General features: G+C 35.8%; 1 protein-coding gene across 4 annotated transcripts in view; it reads right to left on the reverse strand.

Moving 5' to 3' along the window:
- Positions 1–24,809, reverse strand: part of LOC114053883 (nuclear receptor coactivator 2) — a 75,529-nt gene extending 50,720 nt beyond the window's left edge. For all 4 annotated transcript variants that reach the window (XM_027876991.1, XM_027876990.1, XM_027876992.1 and 1 more), the window contains exons 1-7: positions 24,710–24,809; positions 19,590–19,767; positions 16,402–16,590; positions 14,933–15,034; positions 14,705–14,848; positions 10,160–10,307; positions 7,066–8,335 (exon numbers count right to left, since the gene is read on the reverse strand). In XM_027876991.1, the coding sequence (XP_027732792.1) occupies positions 7,066–8,335; positions 10,160–10,307; positions 14,705–14,848; positions 14,933–15,034; positions 16,402–16,590; positions 19,590–19,767; positions 24,710–24,721 (2,043 nt within the window). In that variant the 5' untranslated portion in view covers positions 24,722–24,809. The remainder of the gene's footprint in view (positions 1–7,065; positions 8,336–10,159; positions 10,308–14,704; positions 14,849–14,932; positions 15,035–16,401; positions 16,591–19,589; positions 19,768–24,709) is intronic.
- Between the last annotated feature and the right edge of the window lie 510 nt (positions 24,810–25,319).

Raw genomic sequence — 25,319 nt, forward strand, 5'->3', positions numbered from 1 at the left:
GCCTTCAAGGTTACTAGCTGAACATTTTTTTTTTCAGTTCTAGTGGCACTTTCTACTTGTGCTTTCAGTTTCAAATGACAAAAGGGAGTTAGAGATTCTTGTACAAAGAACAGCAAGGAGGGTCAGGGGCAGAGGCAGATCCATGATTCAAGATCACTTGGACAACTGAGTGGAGGATAGACTGGACTGAACAGAGACATTGCCAACAGTCTAGGTATGAGGTAATGAGGGTGGTGGCAGTGTCTGGGGGTGGGGATGGGGGTAGGGATGAGAATCTACAAGAGATGTCAAAGTATAAAGGATGGGAATTGACAACAGATTGGATTCCCTGGGGATGAGGAGTGTGAGAAAGATTCAAGGATAACACCTGAGTTGTGAGCCTGGGTGACTGGGAGGATGGTGATAGCCTATACAGTAATAGGAAGGTTAAGAAGAGGGGAGGGTTGGGGGGAAAAGATAGAGTTCAATTCAACACGTCCAAAAGGCAGTTGCGTGGAGACAGGAGTAACTTGGATAAAGATCCAGCAAAAGAGACTAAGATGTAGGAGGACAATCAGGAGGGAGTATAGTGTTACAAAAGCCTAGAGAGACAAGAGTACCAAAGAGAACAGGCAATCAACAGTGTTAAAAGCTGAAAAGGGGTCAAGAAGGATGAATGCTAAGAAAAGGTCATTAGATTTGTGATAAAGAGATCATTGATTGCTTCAGGGAGAGAGGGAGAACATAGATTAGTTTGAATAATGAAGTCAGAAAGCAGACTGCAGGGAGCAAGAAGAGAATGAGAAAAAAAAGGAAACTCTGCAGAGGCACCAACTGCAGAGTCTTCTCAAGGAAGAGCCACAAAAAGGAAGAGAAAAATGGGACGACAGCTAGTAGTGATGGATGGATTCAGGGTTTTGTTTTGTCTTTGTTTTTAAAGGATAGGCATCGGGGCAGCTAGGTGGCGCAGTGGATAGAGCACCGGCCTTGAAGTCAGGAGGACCCGAGTTCAAATCCAGCCTCAGACCAAACACTTGACCGTACTAGCTGTGTGACCCTGGGCAAGGTACTTAACCCTGATTGCCTCACTAAAAAAAAAAAAAATAATAAAGAATAGGCATCTTTGCAAGTCCAACAGGAAGAGACTTAAGATTAGTAAGAAAGCAGTGATGATAGAGGGGGTATTCCGTTGGCCTTGCCAAAAGAAAGGCCATCTCTTCATATAAGACAGGGACAATGGAGGAGATAGTGGAAGAAGGCACCTGAGTGATACAAAATGATGATGGGAGAAAAGACAGCTTTTGGGAAAATGATTTCAGTTTCTTCTGAAACACGAGGCAAGGTTCTTGGTGGGGGGGGGGGGGCTTAAAGAAGGATGAAATGAGTCAATTAAGGACATGAAGATTGCCTTGCTGCATTAAAGACCTAACTGAGATTAAGTAACATAAATTTGTAGTGGACCAAGTCAGCACATTTTTGTGATTTTTTTTTTCAACAGCTTTGTTCACTAGTACATGAAAAAGACAGAAGGCAGCAGATGCGACAGGTGGAGGTAGAGTAATCTGAGGTTAAGGTTTGTCAGGGCAAGATTGGTGACAGGAGAAGGGATCAAGGAGACATGAGAGAAGAGAACAGTACAGTGTTAAAGTAGTTCATCAAGGGGTTAAGGTGGGGAAGGGAGGAGAGTGCAGCCAATGCAGGGGTAATGGTCTGGGAAAGAATCAAAAGGTAAAGGGATTGGAGGTGCCAGTGACGACAAAGAATACAAGCAGGGGTGGTAAGGCAAAGTGAAAGGTACAATTACAGAGATGATCCAACTTCTTGTGGTAATGAATCTGTCCATCAGTTAGTGCTTTCTAAATAGGACTTATATTCAATACATTCTGGATAAACTCTAAGACCTGTATAAGCTACATTATGTTTAAGGAATCCATTTACTTTCATTAACTGGTAATTGAGATTTTTCTCGAGGACACTATAAATTTCTATTGTATCCCAACTGTAAGCTATAAGATTAGTAATAAAGATTATACAGAAGTTCCTTTATAAGCAATTTTTAGAGATTTACATAGTTCTAATATAATTTTCCAAATTATACACATAATATATTAATAAATGCTCTTGTTCAAGCTTACACTGAGGAGGGAGACGTAATAATTTGCACCCTGAGAAAGTTCTGCAGTATTAAGGAGCAGAAACATTCCTACATGATCACTTTCATGTCAATAACAACAAAAAAATAATAACAAAGCTTATCATAAGCACTCAATGAACATTTTCTTTTTTCCTTCCTTCTTTCTTTCATTTCTTCCTCCATCCTCAAGGACAGTTTTAATGTATCAAGTAAATGAATGCTGGAGCTACCCTTTCCCACATCATTATACACAAAAAGGATTAGATCAAAACTACTCTGGATAGATGTCTATTCCAACTTCAAAAACTAATGATGGAATTCAACACCCTTCCTCTATAATCTATTTCTTAATTTAACAAGCCTAAATGATAGATCAACAGATAAGTTTGCATACTTTAACAAATTTAGATGGTTTTAATATGAGTTCCATAGTTTTTTCTTCCATTGCCTTCTAAATGATTTTAATAAATAAAATGAAACATTTGCTTCTGGATAATTATAGAAATATTTATACTCCTAAAATAGAATAGTTATAATCAAGTAAAATTTTTAATAAGTTTACATGGTACATTTGCTATTTTAAGATTGAGTCTACTAAGCCAGTTCAACTTTGAGTCAACTCTACATATTTCTAGAAATAATGGAATCATATTTAGAGTTATGAAAGAAAACTCATGTAGCACTCTAGCTGCTACACCTCAAAAAATAAATAAGTATATAAATAGCTTCTTTAGGGATTATAATTTACGGACAGAAATTATGCTAAGTTCACAACCTGAAAAGTTAAAAATGAGATTTACTATTACAGGTAATATATAACTCTGGGTTTTTTCTTCCCCCGGTGATGTTTTGTATAAACATTTTAAATTGGCAGCTAATTCATGTCAAAATAGCTTCAATTATGAAAGTGCAGTGAAGTAAAGTAAATTTACTTTGAAAGTAAAGAGAATTCTCAATTTTAATAGCACATATACCAAGGGGATGAATTGCAAAAACAGTCTTTCAAAGCAAATTTTAACATAAAGATAATTTTAACACAGTCTTACTCAAATCAATATTTGTCTAAATGATACACCTAGAACTTCCTATTTTCTTAGCGAAAAATTTAGGATAGTAACATTTTGAATGTGGCCAACTTATGCGAAAAAATTCATTCTCCTTTTTTTTTTTTCTAATTCTTCCTCTATTAAAATTGCTAACACATGAACTTAATGGAGTTCAGTCACATTTCATTGTAAAAACAGACTAATAAAGAGAATGTTCAGTAGGCAAATACACTGGAAATAGTTTTTGCTATTTAACAAATGTTTCCTGTGAGTTTCAAAACCCTGTAAAAGGACATGTTGTTTAAGTACTCTACCTAGTACAAGAATGCTATTTTTAGTATGATGGCACACATCAGAATACTTCCTCTTCAGGAAAAGTTAAGTGTCCAGGTGTGTGTGCTTGCACTAGCGCATGTGCACACATACCCACATACTCAAAAACTTAATGGCTCCTCTTTCTCCATCAAAATAACAAGAAACTCTTCATGTACAGTCTCACGAGGGATTTGCTCTATGTAAGTTAAAATGAGACACAGAATGTAGCATATAAGAGAGGTGAACGTGGGAAGCAGAATGGGAGAAACAGACCTATGGTCTTAATCTGAGAGAAGAACTTTTATTATAAACTTCCCTCGAACAAGGCCTCCACAACAGTACTGAGGCCATTACCACCCCATGCTGCCTCTACTTTGATTACCATCCTTAACCTCTTCATCCATATTGTCTTCCTCCTTTAGAATGTAAAATCCTTGTGGGCAGGGATAGCTTATACTTATGTATAATATTATTAGAAACATAAAACAATTAGAAACTACATGCATCTTTAAGACATTTAAAAATTTTTCTTTTTTCCCCTCAACTAAGAAAACTAGTTTTTTGCCTGAAACTTAGAGTAAGTATACATTTAAACATTTAAATACAACACTATTACGCTTCCCTTATCCTGGAAACCCTCCGGACCACTGAGCTCAATGTAAAAATAAATTTTATTCATGGAAGGAGGCACTACATTGCCATAGGCCTTATGAGTCATCATAGTCTTGCTCTCCCATACATTCTAGTGAAGCCATTTTTATTCATATGGTTTTGCACTTCAGTTCATCTATTAATTCTGTCAATTCTCACTATTAACTTTCCACTGAGAGTGTGACTCTCAGTCATTACTTCCAGTCTAGCTATATTTATGGGGTTCAGAATATTAGCTGTAGAGAAAACTATACTAATATCTAAGTTTAAAGATTAATCACTGAAGAAATTAGTATAATCTGGCTCAGTTGCTTTCCTGAAGTATATGTAGGTCTGAAAAACTATAGTTACCCCACAGGAATGGCAGCAACTGTCAAGACTTATCAAAGTGAAAGAAATAAAAAAACTCTAAGAAAATGCTTTGCTGTGAGTGCCTGAAACTGTGGGATGGTACAAAGCTCTAATAGCATGTTTGGCCTCTGCTTCCATGATTATTGCTTTCAATCTGAAAAGTGCCTATGGCTTACATTCTGCTGACAAAGCAGAGTTATGAAACCCTGGGGGCAGTGATTTAAGGTTATAGTCAGGCTATGAAGCTTATATTCTCTTCTCTACACCCCATCTAGTATGAAAAAAGACTGAAATACCCTTATGCAAAGTAAATTCTAAAAACAAATTATTGAAAACATTTACGTAGTAGTAAGGTTATACTATAAAATAGCTAAACACCACTATACAATTCTTAACCAATCAGGACTTAAGGAGGATTTGAAGGGGCAATTTATAGGGATTAATGACCAGCAGGGAGAGCTGATGGTGCAGGGTGAAGTCTTGGATCATCAACCCCAGCCAGTCATTAATTCCCCAGGAAATACCCTGTGCCAAGGTCATTATTGTAGTGCTAACCTATTTTTTTAAATAAAGAAAAACATTAAATGGTTTACTTTTTCCTGTGGTGTTATTATCCTCTCAGAGCACTGCAGGAAGATGATTTTGAATGGCATCACTTTGGCTACTTTTTCAGAGATTACAGCTTTCAACACCATAAAACAGTTAATCAAATCCTCTCATTTAGTTTTGCATGTAAACGTATTGTACCAATAATTTATAGGTAGCCTTAGTATATAATTCTCTAATTAAACAACTCACTGTTTTTAAAAGTTTATCATGAATGATGTAAGGAATAAGCTTTAGCAATGCAACACTTACTTGTCATCAAGTAATTGAGTATCTACCTCACTCAACATAACTGCTGTTCCAAATCTTCTCTTTGCTCCTCACACCTCCAAAAACACCTCCTCTTCCCCTAGCCTTTCACCTGAAGTTTGCCTTGTATTTCATTGTGGACACTAGGGCCATCTGCCCTGAGTTCATTCTTTGCCTCCTTCTCACCACACACCTCCTTTTACACTTCAACCCCCAACTCTCGTCTCCTTTTTTGCAGCCTCTGAAGAAGAGGTAGCTTTCTCACAAAGGCTGATGCCTTTAATATGTACCCTTGATCCTGTCCCCTTCTGATTCTCCACTACACTGTCTCCAATATCATTCCTTCTCTGTGGGCTTCAACCTCTCCCTATCTACCAGTTCCTTACCTGCTGCCTATAAACTTTAAGAAAAACTAAATAAACCTTCCTTGCCAAATATCATCCCATACCTCTCTTCTCTCAGACAAATTCCTTGAAAAAGCTGTCAACAATCTACGTCTTTACTTTCACTCTTACTCTCTTTTACACTCCCTGCAGTTTGGCTTCCAAATTTATCGCTCAACTGACCTTGCTCTCTCCTAGTCACCAATGATCTTGTAATTGTCAAATCTATAGGACTTTTCTCAATACTTTGACTCCCCATCATTTAACACTGCTGGCTCTTCCCTCTTCTCTGAGTTTTCATGATACTTCTCTCCCTTGGTTTTCCTCCTATCTTTATGACCATATCTTCTTAGACTCTTTTGTAGGATCATCATCCCTATCATGCCTCTTAACTACTGATATCCCCTAAGATTTTTTCCAGGACTCTCTTCTCTTTTTTAAAATATACTTCTATAGTTGGTGATCTCATTAAGTCCCACACATAAATTTATCATTTCTACAGAGATGATTCTATATATTCAGATGACAGGTCTATAGATCCCTTTCTAATCTTTCTCCAGAGCTCCTATCCTGCATCACCAAAAATGCCCAATGGAATATTTCCAGTGGGATGTCTCACAAGTATGACAACTCAATATGTCCCCAACCCAATTCACTATCAATCCTCACTTTCCCCCACTCATTCCTCTTCTAAGCCTGCCTCTTACCACCAAAGGTAACACTATCCTCCCAGCTGCAATCTCTGTATTATCCTCATTGCCTCTTTCTTAGTCATTCTACATACCCAATCAGTTTGCCAAACCTTATTATTTCTATGTCTACAATGTTTTGATTTTACAAAGTTCTCTTGATCTCTAATCACAAAGCTACCATTCTAGTTCATGTTCTAATCATCTATCACCTGTGATATTGTAACAGCCTCCTAATAGATCTCTTTGCTTCTATTTATCCTTCACACACTTTCCCAAAAGGATTGTTGCACTTCACTCCCACTATTCCCAAATCCACTCTAGTGGCACTCTTATTATCTCTAGGGTTTTTGGCACTGAAAACTCTTTGTAACCTGGCCTCCTATTTTTCCAGTATTCTTCCATCACGTTCCTCCCCAGTGGTCCCGGATAATCTTGCTCTTGTTCTTGTACTTTCTCATACAAAACACTCCATGCATGTCCCATCTCTGTACCTTTGTACTAGCTGTTCCTCATGCCATCAAGATCAGATGGGTGAAAAGGCTAACCTTAATAACTGTTCAACCAAATGACATTTGTATCATCACTGTAGAAAGAACATCTTAAAACCGAATCATAACATTTAGGACAAATATTAAAAACTCTTCTTTGAGAAGCCTTACCTGTTCATTAGGCTCAAAAGTCATCTCTTCCTTCTCTGTTTTCATAGCTATCAATTTTGTGCTACTGGCAGGATCTGTTTTACTGTCCAGTCGCTCAAGTTTTGGGGTTATTTCTGGTAAACCAATATCTTTAGTATCATCTTTGTCTAGCAAATATCGAAGTAGTGCATTCTCTTTCTTCTTGGGGCTCACTGGTTCCTGTTTGATAGTCACTTCTGAACCAGGACCTGTGCTGCTGGACTCTTGGTTCAGCTCTTTACCTGTGGCTTCTGCTGTAAGCTTTGCTAAGTCCACAGGAGAACTGCTGTCCTGCAAAAGTCTGTGCAAAATTTTATGCTTCTCCTTGAGTGAGGTTCCATGTGTTGATACAGAACCAGCCAAGACACCTGTGGAGTCCTTATTAGTTTCTCCTATGGAGCCTGACAGAGGTGAAGGCTCCATTTGATCAGACTTGGTGGTCAAGAGCTGCAAGAGCTTTGTCTGTCCTTTGCTGTCATGCAGTCTGTTCTGTCCATCAGACCTTTCACCACTGACAACTTGGGGTATATTGGTATCACTATTTTCTTTCTGTTCTCCAGAATGGCAGCTGCTCTCCGCTTGTCCAGTTGTACCTTCAGATGGCTCCCCATAAAGTCCAAAGCAATCTTTAGAGTCCAGGCTTCCCATTTTACTTAGTGAAGGAGGATTCATATTCACAGGGGAATTTTGCAAATTACCCATTTTTAGGTCAGGTGAAGCCAACGATGACCCTAAAGAGACTCCATGCCCCTCACTGAGGGCTTGTAGTGCATTTAGGGAACTGTTGGTATAACTATGGCTATTTCCTGTGCTGCTGCAAACGCCCACAGGTGAATGTAAGCTTCCTGCTGGGGAAAACTGACTGGGTGGGATTCGAGGACTTCCTGCCACTCCAGGGCTCATACGATGCCTTGGTGAAAGCATAGAGTTTGGCTGTCCTGGATTCATACCAGGGCTGCTTTGTGAGGGACTATTCATTTTGAGTGCATAGTTACTACCCTGAGGAGTCGATGCCTGCATGCTTGACACATGGTTCATTCCCCCTGAACCACCAAACCTGCCCACCGGCATGCCCATTTGTTCCTTTGGGCCATTTATGGCAAAATTTATATTGCTACTGATGGTCATGTCCTGACCTGGGTTCCCACTGCACATGGCCTGATGGGCAGGGCTGCTAGAGCTAATTGGGTTCAATGGTTTCCCCATAGCTTGTCCAGTCAGATCCTGATTCATTACACACACGTTCTGCTCTCTGTATAATGAGCAAAGATACAACATATTAGTTAAAAGGAAAAAACATATCTAGCAGGTTATTATTAATTATGTTTTAAAATGATGTAGGTTTTTTTTTTCCCATGAAAAGAACAGGCTAACATTTAAAAGACAAGATGATGCTTTTGATGAAAGCCACCTACAATTATCAACATGAGTGAACATGTAGAATATGGGACCAATAGCTACATTTTTCAGTAGAACTAATATGTCTGTGGTTTAACACCTTGAAGGGAACAGAGAGAGAATGAAACAACCATCTATATTAAATCGCAGACATTATATAAAATAGCCAAAAGTTTACACACTTACATTATATATTTCTCTCATTAAACAGGCTATCATCAATAATTTAAAAATGACCCAAACAAATATACATTTTACAGTACAATTATACCCAGCTATTTGTTAGAAATTCTAATTCTTCAGAAGAGATATACATTAGCTTAGAGATTTCTCTGGTGTTTGACCATTAGGCTCATGGCAAAAAGCAGATTTCAAAAAAAAAAACAAAAAAAAAAACCAAACCAACAAAAAACCTTGGCCCTGAGGCGGTAGAAAACCAAACCCTTCCAAGTGCTAGAGCCAAGAAAGCTACTGAAAACATGTTCAGAATGAGACTATATAGTCAATACCTAATTCTGAACATTTTTCCCCCTGCACAAGTCAAAGCTTGAGTGCGACAGACAGACAACATGGAAAGTGCGCTTCACAAAGAAAAGTTCATTTTGCAAGTTCTCCCCACTGCCTTAGACAGCCTTCAATCCTCCCCCACTTGTCTCACAAGCAGGTTTTCTAAGCTAGATAGTTTCTTAAACTCCAGAGCCTGTATTTAAAGCTTTGGCAGCCCTGCTTGAGTAACCAAATGTGTTCACCAATCGAAATAAAACACATCTCACAAATTGTCAAACAGTAGTTTTCGTTTAGGTGTGTGCAATTTGGCACATCTGTAATCACTTTAAAATGTTTTCAGTTTTACACTGGATTTATTGTTAGCTGGTAAAAAGGATTTCCTGAATAAAATTTTTTCTTAAATAAAAAACAAATAATTGAGAATCAGAGCAGGACCCTTTAATGATACTACATTATGTACCTTCTCATAGCTTCCCAAAAAGCTTTCTAACACACACAAAGAAATCTATGTAGGCTGGAATGTGAGTAATGTTTTTGTTTCTAGAAGAGTCTGTAATATTAAGGTCCATTCTTTTAACTTTCGATTTAGACTATGAAGTGTTTATAATCCCTTGGGTTAAGAGCCAATGCCATGAAATTCCTTCAGAATGTCCTTTCTATGAATGTTAATTGGGAATTTGTTGGTGCAAGCATACAGAAAGCAGTACCAACACTGTCTGCTTCAATATACTGCTTCGCCTGTTATCCAACTGTGAATTGGAGAAATTTCTTTCTCTAATTTAACAGGTACTCATGTCAATTTCTGTGGGTCAAGTTCCTTTAGGTGGATTAAAGGAACACTTTAGGACTTCAAAAGAGCCCCAATTTCATCAGTATAGGTATTCTTTTACTGAAGTGGATGGAAAATACTCAACATCTTAGTAAAAAATAAAATTAAGAAGACAAATGCAAAAGTGAAGACTTTAAGGTAAAAAGAAATCCGTGACAGCAAGCGTGGAAAGATATTCCTGATATAAATTAAATATTTTAACAATTGAATTTTACTTTGTTACGCTATGGTGCTGATCAGCAGATGTGTCTATTAAACTAGACAAGCACTAAGACGACTTTCTTCTTTGCAACACCTCTCATTAACTTGGGAAGGAAGGGCAATTCTTAGAACAAAGATTACCTGTGAAGCATATGCAAGGATATTACAAGCTGAGGTTCATTAGTAGTCTGGGAACGAATGAGCTTGCTCTTCGTTTGGGCAGCAACGAGAGTGCCATCAGACAAGGAAAAACGGTAGATCTGACTGAATGCCAGTCCTTGTCTCAGCACTGTAAGCGGGCAAGCAAACAAGAAGTAGATTTAGAAAATTAAAAGAGAACAATACATATGTGACATTAACACACTCATCTTGAGTAGGGAATCTTTCAGTCTTTGTATTTTCTAGATTGCTAGCACCTAGCATGGTACCTGGAACAATGGTCATTAATAACTACTTAATGATCAATTTAAAATTTGAGTTTGAAATAATGCTATAAAAGTGCTATATATATGTTTATATTGTATATAAAAAGTGCTATTTAAAATAACATTTTAAAAAGAAGTTTACTTTGTATCTAGTGTGCTAACAAATGACAGTATCTTACGTTTCAAGTAGAACAAGAAGAATGAAATAATTTTAGCTGCCCTATATGGTAGATTAAGTCTGTGTTTTATAAAGGAGCTTATAAGCACTTTTTTCTACAAAATCTTATTTATCATTATTATCACTATTTAAAATCTAGGTCTCCCTACCTTATCTAGGATAGAAGTGCAGGTGCTATTCACAGGCCCAATCCCTCTACTGATCAGCACTACTTGGGGCACTTTGCCCCTCCTCACAAAACTTATTCTCACCAATCCTCCCCCAACTCTCAAACTCCAAAGGGCATCACTATACCAATGTTGAACTTAGTATGTACACCCAAAAGGCCTAGCCCACAGAAGCTCAGAAACCAAGAGACCCACTAGGCTCAGCTTCTGAAGTACCTGGTAATATGGGTACATGCCCCATGCTTGACTAAAAATATCCTTAGGCCTAAACATAAAAAAAAAATTTCCCCATTGACTTTGCCTTTTGAAAAATGTAAAGTTTCACAACTTTGATCCATGATTGGATCAGAAAATATTTTCTTGTCCTTCATTTTTGTTGTTTTGGCCTTTGTGTCCCAAAGCAAACAGTAATCTACTAGTCTTTAAAATGACTGGAATTAGGTATGGTTGGTATTCTTTAAGGGCAGGGATTTAAAAAAAACCAACACTTTTATCTTGATTATTCCCTAGCTTCTAGAATAGCTCCTGGCACATCGTTAGTCATTTTAAGTCGTGTTTGACTCTTTGTGACCCCATTTGGGGTTTTCTTGGCAAAATACTGGAGTGGTTTGCCATTTTCTTCTCCAATTCCTGGGATATAGTATGCACTTATTAAGTGCTTGTTGATTAACTAATTAATAGCAAGTTCTTTTAATTCATAACAGCCCCTATTTTTGTCCATGCTGAGTATTATTTTTGTAGTTAGAAGATGAGGAAGCAAAAAATTAAATATTTATAAGAACCTCTTCAGAAGAAAAGAATAAATCTAAATAGAAAGCTATTAAAATGGGTGAAAAACTATTATGGTACATAAATATTTATTTTTACCTTTAAACTCTTAATCTAGTGCTTTTACCATCATGATAAATAACTTTTTTAAAAAAGCTCTATACTAATAAGCTCTTTCAAAATAATTTTGGGATAGACTTTTGCAGTTTTTGTTTTTTTTTAACTATGATAGCTAAAGAAAAAAGTGTATTTCAGTCCAGAATACCACCTATCTTTGCCATCTAGTCTTTTGTTACTTTTCAGAGACTAGTCTTATTTTTTCACAAATATTTATCATCTAGTTCAGATTACATGGATCAAATGACAAAGCGAGAGAAAAATCCAAGCATGTTTACAAAACAACAATACTGTTTTAGGATCATAGAAAGGGATCTGTGACCATCTACTTCCAACTTTCATTTTTACTGATGAGGGAATTGAGGCTCAGAGGCTAAGTGTCTTGCCCTAGGGTCACACCACCTAGCAAATGTCTGAGGCAGGATTTAAATTCAAGTCTTCTTAATTCCAAGTTACAAGTGACAAAATGGGAAGTTAAAGCTGTAACATTTGTAAAGTACTTAGGACCTACCTATACATAAAGTTCAAGAACTTTACAAATACAGCTTCGATTGCCCATTTTGTCACTTGCCACTTGCAATTAGCAAGACTTAAGTTTGAGTCCTGCCTCAGGCAATACAAAATTCTACTCTGGGCAATTGTCTTAACTAAATTTCTCCAATAGTTTAATTTGAATAAAGTATTTAGAGACTACACATCCTGTCCTATACTGTTGTGTGAAGTTATTTATGTACTATCCTAAAAGTTGCTCCATATCCTATTAAAGAGATTTTGTTTCAAGAGAGCATAACTGAATTATTTTTTTATTTGAACATACCCTACTTATAATGTAATTGGTGGAGATAGGAATACACAGTACTGAACTGGTCATTTCAAGTCGCTATTTGATAGTTAAATTCTCAAAAAGTGGATGTAAGTATAATTTTTGTAACCAAAAAAATATTTTCTCATTAATCTCTATAATTCCAGATATTCTTATCCCCATTTCTAACTACCTTTTATTAGATGAGATAGTGTCTCCAATATTTAATTTCTTCACTTTGTCTCTTGCAAACATTTCTGCTAAATGGACACTATGTTTAACTGTTTTTAAACACATATTTAAGTACATAATAAGAGTTCCATATTTAAAAGAGGCACCCTATTAAATCATTTTTGAAAAGAAAATAACCTAATCTTTACTTCTTCATGTGGAGTTTCATCAAAGAGAAAAACTGTCTGGTTAAATCAGTGGTATCTTTGAAATGAAAGGAGCCACAGAACAAATGGAGGAGGAAGGTGTTACATTAATCCTTGTCCATTCACAATGAAAGGAATATGACTATCCAGTGGCTAAGGTGATTTTCTAAATTGTAAAAAGGCTTTTATGAAATGGTGAATACTAGGATTCTGATTTTATTTTAGTTCTTTGAAAACTGAAACTCCTTCAAATTCTGTCTAATCATTCACATGAACATAAAGGCTCCAACTGTCAACCTTTTCTCTATTTCTTGAAAATATTACACATATAGAAAGGGAAAAAAAGAAAGGAAAAGGGGGGGGGATCTACATGGCATTTACATCTTGACAAATGATCCAAAAAAGTAGAGTAGATAAGCATATAGGCACTTATCAAGGCAAGTTAAATTCCCAACAGTTATTAGAACTTCAATTTAAATAAATTAACAAGGCTGAGGAAAGAGTTTGCAAACTTAAACTGTGAAGCATGATGACAAAGTTCTAGAGACTCAGCCAGTGCCAGGATTCTTTGTGACAAATTGTACCTACTCAGCCTACCCATTCATCAATTTTCTAAGAAAGGAAAAACCGAAGGATATAAGACTTTCCCTTAAATTCTAACCAAAGAAAAACTGTATTGTTGTTTCTTTGAAGTTCATTATCCCCCATGGAAGTGTGAGTTACATTTAGCCTAAAACATAAATACATTTGACAAAAAAGATTTTAACCTTAAAACCTGCACTTATCTACTGAAAAAAGAAAAATATTTTACTCTTATACATAAGACATCAGTCACTGAGTAAACTTATTTTTAAGTGGAAATAAACTAAATTAGGGTTTGTAAAACTATTAGGAGGATAGTCTTATGGATAAGTAGATAGCCATCTACTTAAATATCTTTTAAACTATACATATTTTGATGGTACTTATGGTTATCCCTATGTCCAGAAGAATGTTGGTAATAGGGAACTGAGCCTGGAGTCAGGAAGACCTGAGTTCAAATCTAGCCTCAAACATTTCCCAGCTGTGTGACCTTGGGCAAGTCATGTAACTTCTGTTTGCCTCAGTTTCCTTAACTGTAAAATGAGGATAATAACAGCACTTACCCCATAGTGTTGTTGTGAGGATCAAATAAAATATTATTTGTAAAGCGCTTAGCACAGTGCCTGGCACATAGCTGATGCTAAAGAAATGTTTATACCCATCCCCCCACCCTCTCCTATACTTTGATCTCATAAAAGTTAAATATGTAACATGAAACTGATTATGTTGTGGAAATCTCAGAAAGATAAATGGAAGGGATTAAAAGCATTTCTATATTCTTTGTTAGTAAAGAAATTGCACTAAAACAGGTTTTGAGTTTAGATCTGGGGATCACAGCTATTGACCTCCTTTTGGCAATTCACCCAATTTTACAAACATTTCACTTTATATTCCTAGATTTTTTCATAGCGCATTCTCAGATACAACCGACTTTATTTCTGTAATATGTTCGCTCTGACTCCTTTCTTCTGACCCAACAATGAATTACCATTTCCTCTTCTTCAACTTTCCTGTAAAATACACTTCTAATTCTTCTCCCAGACTCTGCTCTACTGGTAATCAACCATAACCTGATAACTTGTTTCCTGCTTACAGGTTTTGTTTTGAGGATCTCCCTCAAACAGAAATTATGCAGAACAATCAGAAGTAGCCCTGAATTCCACAGTAGGAATCGTTGTTTGTGAAGGAATTCTCTCTCCTTGGTGATCTCACTAAAATAGTACATAAAGCAGAGTCAAGTTCAAAAATCTTATGATTTAAAGAAGCTTACCTTCATGATGATGCCTCTTGGCATATGATACAGATTCTCCTTCATGCTGGGCGTGGAACTTCTGAATACATCTTCTTACCAAATCCTCCCAGCCTGGTTTCATGGCTGCACGCATGGTGCTAGTATCCAGTGAAGTGATCTTGCCTATACACAAACACACTACGTGTCATCAATGCAAATCCCTAAAAGAAAACAGTTGTTCTAAAACTACGTATGAAAATTACATACCCTGGAGATCTTGGCGAGTAGTAAAGCTTTCCGATGAGGGAAGAACTGGCCTTTCCTTCATAGGAACTCTTCTAGCCACACAAATCAAGCAGGAGTGCAAATCTTGGATCAAACAAACATATGCTTCTCATATCAGTATTTTTTTGGTGAGACAGATAGATACACTAATGAAAACACAACTATCTAAATCAGTGATGGAAAAAGTGATAAAAAGCTTATCATTTTCATCTACTAATTTTTTTTTCTTTCCTAAAGCAGGAAGCAGTAGGATCTCAGAGGACTGGGAAGCAGTAAAAGGGACAATCCAGGGTGGAAAATGCAATGTGTTACTGTTGAATCCTTTCATATAGGGATAGCCACATGGATAAATAATTTCTTTTTAAGAAGGAGTCTTTTATCTTATTTTAACTTGTTAATCAAAATACTCAACGTTATTTGTCTCAAAGAAGACAGAAAATTACTTAAATTGTATACTGATTTTTTTTAATGAATCATGAAAAATTTTGAGTGATCTAAATATGGCTATTTTAGAAACAAATAAATTACCATACACTAAGAACACACTTCCATGTAATATAGATTTACAATACCCATTATGATGAAAGTTGTAGGGGTACCTACAGCATCCTTTCTTAATCCTCTGTAACATTTGTTTATACTAGTTACCCTGCAGTATGTATGCAGTATGTAGGGAAATGAAAATAACACATTTCTTTTGATCTCCCTGTAAAGTGACCGGAACACAACTGATCAGAAATTAGTCTATACAACATTTACAATGCTGTAACATATCTTCTTCGATCAGGAGTTCTTAGCCTGGAGTGTGTGAACTTGTTTTTTCCTTAAAATTCTGATGGCTATATTTAAATATAATTTGGTGTCTATTATAATGCTATACATTTTATTTTACTCATTTACATAAATTATTCTGAGAAGGCGTCCATGTTTTCACGAGACTGCCAAAGGAGTCTATAACATAAAAAAATTGAGAAAACCTATGTGAAACAGTTGAATTATTACTTTAGGAGTTTCCCAACAACGAAATGTTTATGTTTAAAATCTCAATTAAAAACGGGTTGTTTTGTTGCCTTTCTATAACTAAAACAAGGAAAAAGGAGTGATTATTTACAATTACATTAAATAAAAATAAATCATCTGTCAGTCTACATAATTTAATTTTTAAGGTAGCATAAATGTTGTATGAAGGCAAATTTCTATTTTTTCTATTTCTTGCCAACAGAAATCTTTTGATTTTTGTTTTGTTTTGTTTTTTCGAGGCAATTGGGGTTAGGTGACTGCACCACTTAGCTGTCCCTTAATTTTCAAACATAAGAAAAAGGCAAATGAGAAAATTCTGTTAAGTTTTTCTTAGCATATACATTATCTTTAGATTATTGGGATATAAAAACAATACAATGTACATAAAACACACATACACAATATAGGCTTCCTATAACATTTTGCCCTACCTTCTCCTTCTTCCTTGATGGACTTTGGTTGAGAAACAGCAAAGCACTGCATAGTTTCATATTTCTGATGCACTTCTTGGCTATCATGACTTTCTTCTTCAGAATCAGTAAGAGGTTTTACTAGCATCCGACAATTAAAGGTATGGCTGTTTCGTCTAGGAGCTTCATTAGACCAAGGTCCCCCATTAACTAGCAACACCAAAAAACAAAGCCAAACAAAACACCACTGCCTTAAAAGTTGTTAACATTAGATTCACAAATATTCAGTTATTTAATTAGTAAAATAAATGTTAAAGTGAATTCATAAAGATAGTCCTTTCAAAGTGTCTATACTAACACTTTTCCTCCTTCCCTCTATTCTCACAAAGATTAGCATTTTTAATTATTTGGGGAAGTGGTGGAAAGCCACACAATTTTTCTTGGGTTCTTCTCTAATTCTCCATTCCAACTTTCATGTCATTACAGGCTTCCATCACTTCTTGCCTAGAGTCAGTCCTATAACAGCTTCCCGACATGTATTTCTGGCTCTTGGTTTTCCCTCACTGCTCCAATCTCTCTTATAGAGAATGGCCAAACAAATTTTCCTTAAACCATATTCATTTTGCCATTCTTCCACTCAAGAACTTCTACTGCCTGGTAACACCTGTTCATGAAATACGGACTTTGTACAATAGGAACCATTGTTGTTTGTGAAACAGAGGAAAGTGAAGTCCTTATGTCTCAACTGCCTAGTGCAGAGGCTCAACTAAAAGTCCAGTCTCCCATTGTCTCTACCAACATGCATCTGAATATTTATTCTTTTGCTTCTACTTGTTCCCATCTAAAATGTTTTCTTTTGCTCACCACCACATCATAATCACCTCTCTATTCTCTGAACTTATATAAAACTATATACATAATCTCTATAAAATGACTGAACATTTGCTGTGCTACATTTCTCTAGGTGTTCTTGTCCCTACCCTTCAATAAGCACCACCCCCCCCCCCCCCCCCCCCCCCCCCCCCGCCCCAGCCAAATGTAACCTTCTTGAAGAATCTTTTGTCCCAGCACAGTCTGGCCATAGAGTAGGTACATAACAATTTATGTGATCAACAGATTGAAGAAATATTACAGTTCTCACTATTATAATTTCAAAACCCAACCTGATATGCTAGGATTTGTCCAAAATTACACAGCTAATTAATGGCTGAGCTAAACTTTAGTACCCAGGCCTCCTTATAGCTAGTCTTAAGTATTTCCTCCTATTTTTTGTTCTGAGAAATAGAAAGATCAGCAAGACAATGAGATTCCATAATCAAACTAGGAAAGAAAATACTTTCTGATCATTTGCTACAAAACACTTAAATAAGCAGCTATGTGAGGTGACCCAAGTGTTAAAACCACTGCTACTGTTTTAAAGAAAAATAATAAAGGAACCAAGGCCCTTGAAAAGCATGAACAAATACTAAGTTAAGCTAGGGGAAATTATTTTTTAATTTGTATAGGGAACCATTTTTAGTGTTCCCTATGTAGATATTTGTTGAGTTCTTGTTACCATAAGCATTGAAGAGCTTGTGTATGTATAATATAAAGATGGATCAGACAGGAGAGAGAGAAGAGTTCTGGTCAACCTAGTGCATCACTAAAGATTTAAAAAGCTACAGGAAAAAGCAAGATTTTTTACTGGGACAGCTTTTATTTTTTAGAGGGGAGTGGGCAAGTAGTGATAATGATAGTAAAAATAAGGGCATTGTTGATACTATTACGTTAAATTTTAAAAATAAGCTAAGTCACAGAAATTTACAGTTTTATATACAACCCTCTTCTGTGTTATTTTCATTTTAAAAAAAGAGGCAAGAAGAATAGCTTGAAAGAAACATTACAAAGGTGAATTAATATGCTTAAGTCCTGAGATAAATTCAAGAAATAATTGTAGATACCTGAAACTATTATTTATTAGAAACCAGCAAGCTTAATTCCCTAACCAATTATTAAAAGAGAACTTCACTGAAATACATATGTTTATTACAATATTTATTTCAGTCACAATGAACAAAAGGCTATGATACAAAGGAAATCCTAACAAACTGAGAAATTGAAAAGGAATTTCTTTGTACATGCTATAGCAACTAAAAAGACCAAATGATATAAATAGCATAAATAAAAACTCAAAATAACAGCATTAGATAACTCAGGAGTCTTGACCTTATTCTGTCCTAAAATAGGTACTACTTTTGAAGCTGTGATTAAATTCTAAGCATCACCAGTCTAGGTGAAAAGGAAAAAAAAAGTTGGACCAGTAATGCTGTCATTTTGCAGCCATGCTACATAGCACTCACTTTTAACTATAGCCTTTTATAATCCTGTATCTACTGAAGAGCAACGTAGAAAGAATAGTAAAATGAATCACAAAATGGGTAAGAGTAGAGTAAAGCAAGTGAAGTAATATTTGGGGTGATCAAAAAGAACTGCATGAGCTAAGATCAAGCAGTTTAAGATTATAGGGTTCATAGTAAATAAATATGCATTGCCTCTTAAGACCCTATTTTAAAATAAGACAAACATACAGTTATATGCAAGGTTCATATAAGAGTAGGATTTCAGATTTAACTCTGAGCCCCAATCTCTCTCTTTTTGATGACTTTTAAAGTAGACAAAGGGCGGGCAGAAAATGTCCCATTAGCTACTAGCCCCAAAGGATAAGCAATTTGATGATAAACTCACCCCCCCCCAAAAAAACACCAAACAAATAAAGAAACAACATGAATACTATTGTGAGTACATTAAAATGTTCTGATGAATTCTCAATGAAGTAGTTGTTGTTCAGTTGTGTGACAGAGTCCATGGGGTTTTCTTGGCAAAGATATTATTAGGGTGGTTGGCCATTTCCTTCTCCAGTGTGCGTCCATTTTGTAGACGATGAACTAAGTCAAATAGGGGTTAAATGACTTACGCAGCATCACACAGCTAGTGTCTAGGGCTGCATTTGAACTGAGGTCTTTCTGACTCCAGGCCTAGTGCTCTATCCACTGTACTACCTAGCTGCCCCAAATGAATACACTACTATTTTTTCTAAACTACAACATATGGAACATGCCTGGAGATTTTTTTTAGAGCTACAGCATATACTTTAAGAGCAATCATTTCTATGATTACTCTAAACTCCAGTCAATAAAGAAAACAGGGAAAAAAAAAAAGATAGACTTTACCTAAAGACTTTGGTAGCAGGTTTTTTACAAATTCCGCGTGGTCCCCTACATGCAGGATGCTGTATACACTTGTGTTCATCAGCTCTTCTTGGTTATACCTTAGGTATTGTGTAACATTTTCAGAAACAAATACAACATTACCTTCCAGGTTCACTACAAAGAAGAAGCCATCAAGGGCCTACAAGAGAAAGGACTAATCGTTAATTTAAAAAATGCATTGTAAACTCATGTGTACTTGTTAAGAAATGTACAACTATTTGCGCTTCAAATTAAAAACTCAATTCATACTTTCATAGAAGAGGTACATTTCCTTTAATTATCCCCCTGGACCCCTAATTTTCATTAAGTCATATGGAACTAATTAACACATTTTTACTAGTTGAAGCATACAGATACCATTAAAAAAAAAACTAGACTAAAATAGGAAAGGAATTAACTGAGGCTCTCCTTATTCTGGGCTACATGACTAACATTAATTTTTCTAATCTTCCACAAAATGAGGAATGTCAGTTTCATATTTGTATGTGTTTGTTTTTTTTGAAATGGGACTCATGCATTTCCAAGAGCAACAAATAATTCATTCATTTCCAAACATATAAAATGTTGTTTGTTTGTTTTACAATCTTCATATGCTCCATAGTTCAAAAAATATTCACGATGAATTATAGTAACAAGTGGTTGGAAAATTTATTACCATATTTGTAAGAGATTTTTTTCTTTTTTGCTGGGTATTGGTACTTCGAGTTGCAGCGAACTATTCAACATGAAGAACTATTAACACAGTTGTGAGCACCATTGTCTAAACATGCTATGACTCCTAGTGTGCCTAATAATTATGTTCCCCTAGGTCTGGGAACTGAGGAGCTTTGTAATAATATTCCTTATTACTTAGAGAGGATCCATAGGGAAATATCATATGGAAGATAGGAATGGCAATTCAGCTTGCTACATTTCAGAGTAGGCAAAGGGAATGGAATGTCTTTACGTGTGATAGGGAGGATAAGGAAGGTACAGAGAGGAAAACCAGCTAGTAGTCATACAACAAGTGTCCTTTTTCATACTTGTTGCTACTGACATGTTTGGCAAAGGGTTTTCACAATTAAAATTCTGTAGTTTACTTTTGAAAACATGTGTTACTTCTTAGAGTTTTTGTACCATGGTTAAAAAAAGAAACAATTTTATTTCCTGAAACAGCATGTGTTTTTTAAAATCTCACTAACTCTCCTAAGAAAAAAACAGCTGACATTCAGTTTTGTTGCTTAGCAACAACAATGCTAATGATGCAAGCATGATTGTGCATCTATGCCTGGGAATAGCTCACCAAGAACCAGCCTTTTCTCTGTTCAATTTATGACATGTAAACAGGGGAAAAGATTTAAATTTAAACCATAACTCACTGGAGTCAAGCATTAGCTTTAAACTTACTCTGCATGGAACCCTTGCCATAATAGGTACTTGGTGAAATTTTCAGAAGACTGTTGTAAAATAGCAAAAAATAAGTAAATAAAATGAAAAATAAATTTTTAAAAATTGGCTTGATTTTATATGAAAATAGAAATTACAATCTTGAAACGTGATTTATGTAATTAATGAACTAAACTCTAATAAGACTTAGCTTACAGCCTTATGGTCAGTCCACTAATTAAGAAACCACCATTATTAAGCACCTACTATGGGTAAGATGCTGGTAATAAAGATACCAAAAAATGAAAATGATCACTTCTCCCAAAAGACTTAATATTTTATTGGAAGAGACATGCATATATAAAAGCATATATGAACTAATAAAGAAAAAATGAAAGATAATCTTGTACATGGTAATGAGGGAGGGTACTAGAAATTGGGGGAATAGGAAAGTCTTCATGTAGAAGGCGGTGCTTGACCTTCACCTTGAAGGAAGAGATGAATTCTATGAGCTAGAAGTGAGTAAAGAGCTCTCACCCTACTCAGGCAGGATAGCCAGTATGCAAAGGCACACAAAATGGGTTACTGTGGGGGATGAAAAGAGAAAAGGCCAATTTGGCTAGATCTAGGGCCTGAGGAAAGTAGTAATCTATCATGAGGATGGAAAGATAGGTTGGGAATATATTGTGAGGGGCTTTAAAAGATAAAAGAGACTACTTTATATTGATTTTAGAGGCAATAGGGAGAATCACTGGAGTATATTAAGAAAGGGAGTGAAATGGTCAGATTTATACTTAATACTTTGGAAGCTCTGTGAAGGATGGACTGAGTGGGGGAGGGATGTGAATTAGGTTGGGAGACCAATCTGGAGGTTGCTGCTGTAGTGTAGGTAAGAAGTGATGAGGGCCTGAAATCAACTGATTGCTACGACAGGAGAGAGGAGAGAAAGAAGCTCAATGCAATGCAAGGTACTGGATGTTTAAATGGCAACACCTGACCAGACTTTAAATATGGGTGAAGTGAGTGAGAACTGAGGAGAACATCAAGCTATGAACCTGGGAAACTAGAAATTTATATGATGTTTATATAAAACTGGGAAACTTGGTGGTGCTCTCAAAAGAAAAATATAGATTCAGAAGATAGGTGGGTTTGGTGGGAAAGATAATGAATCTGTGCTGGACCTAGAAAGTTTAAGAGATCTCCAGAACAACAAGTTTGAAATGTCAACAGGCAGTTGGCAATGTGAGACCGATGCTTAGGACAGAAATGTCTTTTATTTGTTTAAAGAATGTGGTAATATATCAGACTGCTTGCAGTCTGGGGGAGCCGGAGGGAGGGAGAAAAATTTGGAACTCAAAGTGTTATAAAAATGAATATTTAAAACTATCTTTACATGTAATTGGAAAAAAATAAAATACTATTAACAAAAAAAAAGAATGTGTTAAATAGTAAACTACTGTCTCAAAAAAATTAAAGCTGTAGGGAAAGCTCTAAACAATGACAGTCAAGACCTGACACTATTATAATTTTAAAAAATACTTTACAACATAGAAACATCTCCAAAGTTAGTTAACTCATCTTTGCAGTACTGTTTTATGTCCACCAACTATACAGTAATTATAACCTGCTAGGCAGATACAAAAATGGCAATGAAGAGATTAATAAAGAAGATTAGGATAACTTTACTCATGTACTGCTTTTGCAGGCAAGGGAAAGGAGGTTCAAGGATTTATTTTTGCCTCCCTCCCATAATTCACTTTAAGATACTGCTTTTGAGAAATATGCGTCAGAAGAAAAAATTGAATAGACCTATCATAAAAACTATTTCTTCATGGATTTAAGGCCAAGTTGTGACTGTTTAACTATGATCGTGAATTCTTGATCTGTCAAATGAGGGGATTGGATATGATACTCAAATTCTCCGATTTTGTTTCCAAACAATACAATAATCTAATCTATTTAATTGCTAAAAAGGAAAATGATTATATAAACAGACTGGGAAAATAAGAGTGCAGTGGAAAATTTTATCTACATATCAAATGAATTAACCATGTATGTTTTCCTGAACATTGGCAAAATTTATCTATCCAAATCGCTATTTCCAAAATGATTCACTCCGGCCTTCTATTTCAGACACACTCGTATTTTTTCATCCCCCCATAGATGGCCTGCATTTCAAGCACATTTTAATTCTGGAAAAGGTAACCCAAACATAACACTTACTAGATGTGTGACTCAGAGCAAGTCACTTAAAACCTCAATTGCCTCACTGCCCCCCACCCCCCCCAAAAAAAGAAAAAAGAAAAGGTAACCCAAATCGACTAGAAGGCTAATTAATGTTATACTAGTTAATGATAGGGAAGATGATGATTTAGGATTTACAGAAAGGAATTTTAACTAAACAACCCTAATGTTAATAAAGATCAGGCAGTTGAGATCAAATACCGCTTTGATAATTCTTCTTCTTGTGATATGTTCAAAAGTTAAAATTTTTGGAGTAGATATGGACATAATGCTTGGCTTTAATATTTTTTTTCCCCACTAAGGATATCTACACATGTGAATATAATAAACTATATAATATACATAAATTGCAAGACAATCAGAGAAAACTTTAATCAAAATGCCCTCTACCACTTCAGTTAATGTAAAATCACACTGAACGAGGAATTCCAAAACAATTGTTAATTTGGTGCTTCTATGAAAACCAAATAATCTACAGCCTACATACAGTCCAAGTCCAAAAAAATAAACAAAAAAGAAAACCAAAAAACCTCACCAAACCACACACATTAATTCAGTGCTTTTATTGTTGTGGTGTCTATGCCTGCTGGTTTTAGTTTTTGTTTTTTAGAGGGTAATGGGATTTGGGGGCAGTGACTTTGGACTAAGAAGCCATTAACTATGAGCTCATGAATGTGGGGAAGCTCCCAATGTGGAAAATCCCTCCACAAACACAGAGGAGCAATCATATCTCATTTTTAAATCACAGTCTTACTAAACAGTTAGTATATGTTAGAGACAAGATTTGAACTGAGTTTTTCTAACTTCCAGGACAGCCCTCTATTCACTATGAAGTATGAACAGGGTACTGAGATTTGGGGGTCCATGAGGTCAGAAATATTTTCATAATACCCTTAAGATGTTTTAATTTCTAATATGGTAAATAACAATAACTATAATCCACATTAACATAAGTTCTGAGAAGTCCTCAATAATTTGTAGGATGACTAAGGAATTCTGAAACAAAAAATTTTGAGAACTGTGGAACTACTTCATACTGCTCTTCAATTTACTTTAAAAACAAAGAACTAGGGGCAGCTAGGTGGCACAGTGGGTAGAGCTCCAGCCTTGGAGTCAGGAGGACCTGCATTCAAATCCGGCCTCAAACCAAACACTTAATACTTACTAGCTGTGTGACCCATGGCAAGTCATTTAACTCCAACTGCCTCACCAAAAAGCAAAAAGACAAAAACAAAAAACACAAAAACACAAAGAACTTCACCTCCCCTCAAAAAACTTTTTTAAAAACAGATTTGTCTATTACTTGAAATAGGCCAGTATATCCAAAGGTCTCAAAAGTACAAAGTTTTTACTAAATAACAAAAGAAAGTTAAGTGTGTACATTTTACTTCAGTTCTTTTCATCTGGAGATTAAATTTAACAACATAACCTTCAAGTTATTAAAAAACAGAAACAAAATTTGTTTATTTTACCTCAAGCATCATTGGCCCAAGTGCATCCTTGTCAATAACACTTTGACCTGTAGATGAAACATCTGACTTCTGCACTTCATCTACATTGGCAGCTGCTGCTTTCTCTGCAACAAACATAAGAGTGAATTAAATGATAATACTCTTTCAAGGATAAAATGACACAGGAATATTTTATTGTAATGATTTTGCAAATCTCTTGTGGACCCGGACAATTACATAAAAAAAAAAAAAAAAAAGGCACATCATCACCATCACTGAACTGGGACAAGTGTACCAGAAGTGCAGCTAGTGCAGTAACTTTTCACCTTTGGACTATGGTACTTAAATCCCATTTTAGGCCACAGATAAAATGAGTTTGGAGGTTTCAACCTAGTTAGTTCCTCCTAGGAACCTTTTTGGATCACAAAAATATTACCCATTCTGCCACAATTAGTCTTTACTCAAGAGGCACCGAAACTGGAGATGTGCTGTTTAGAAGTGAACAGTCACATTTAAAGGGCAAGCAAGTGCTACACCTTGGTTTCTATTGTAATTTAGGAATGATAAGTGACCTGTACATAACTCACATACTAGTTGTCACTTGAAAATGCCATGTTCTATTCCTATTTTT

This window comes from Vombatus ursinus, unplaced genomic scaffold (assembly GCF_900497805.2).
Source record: "Vombatus ursinus unplaced genomic scaffold, bare-nosed wombat genome assembly UNPS02014812.1, whole genome shotgun sequence".
In the NCBI taxonomy this organism is placed as follows: Eukaryota; Metazoa; Chordata; class Mammalia; order Diprotodontia; family Vombatidae; genus Vombatus; species Vombatus ursinus.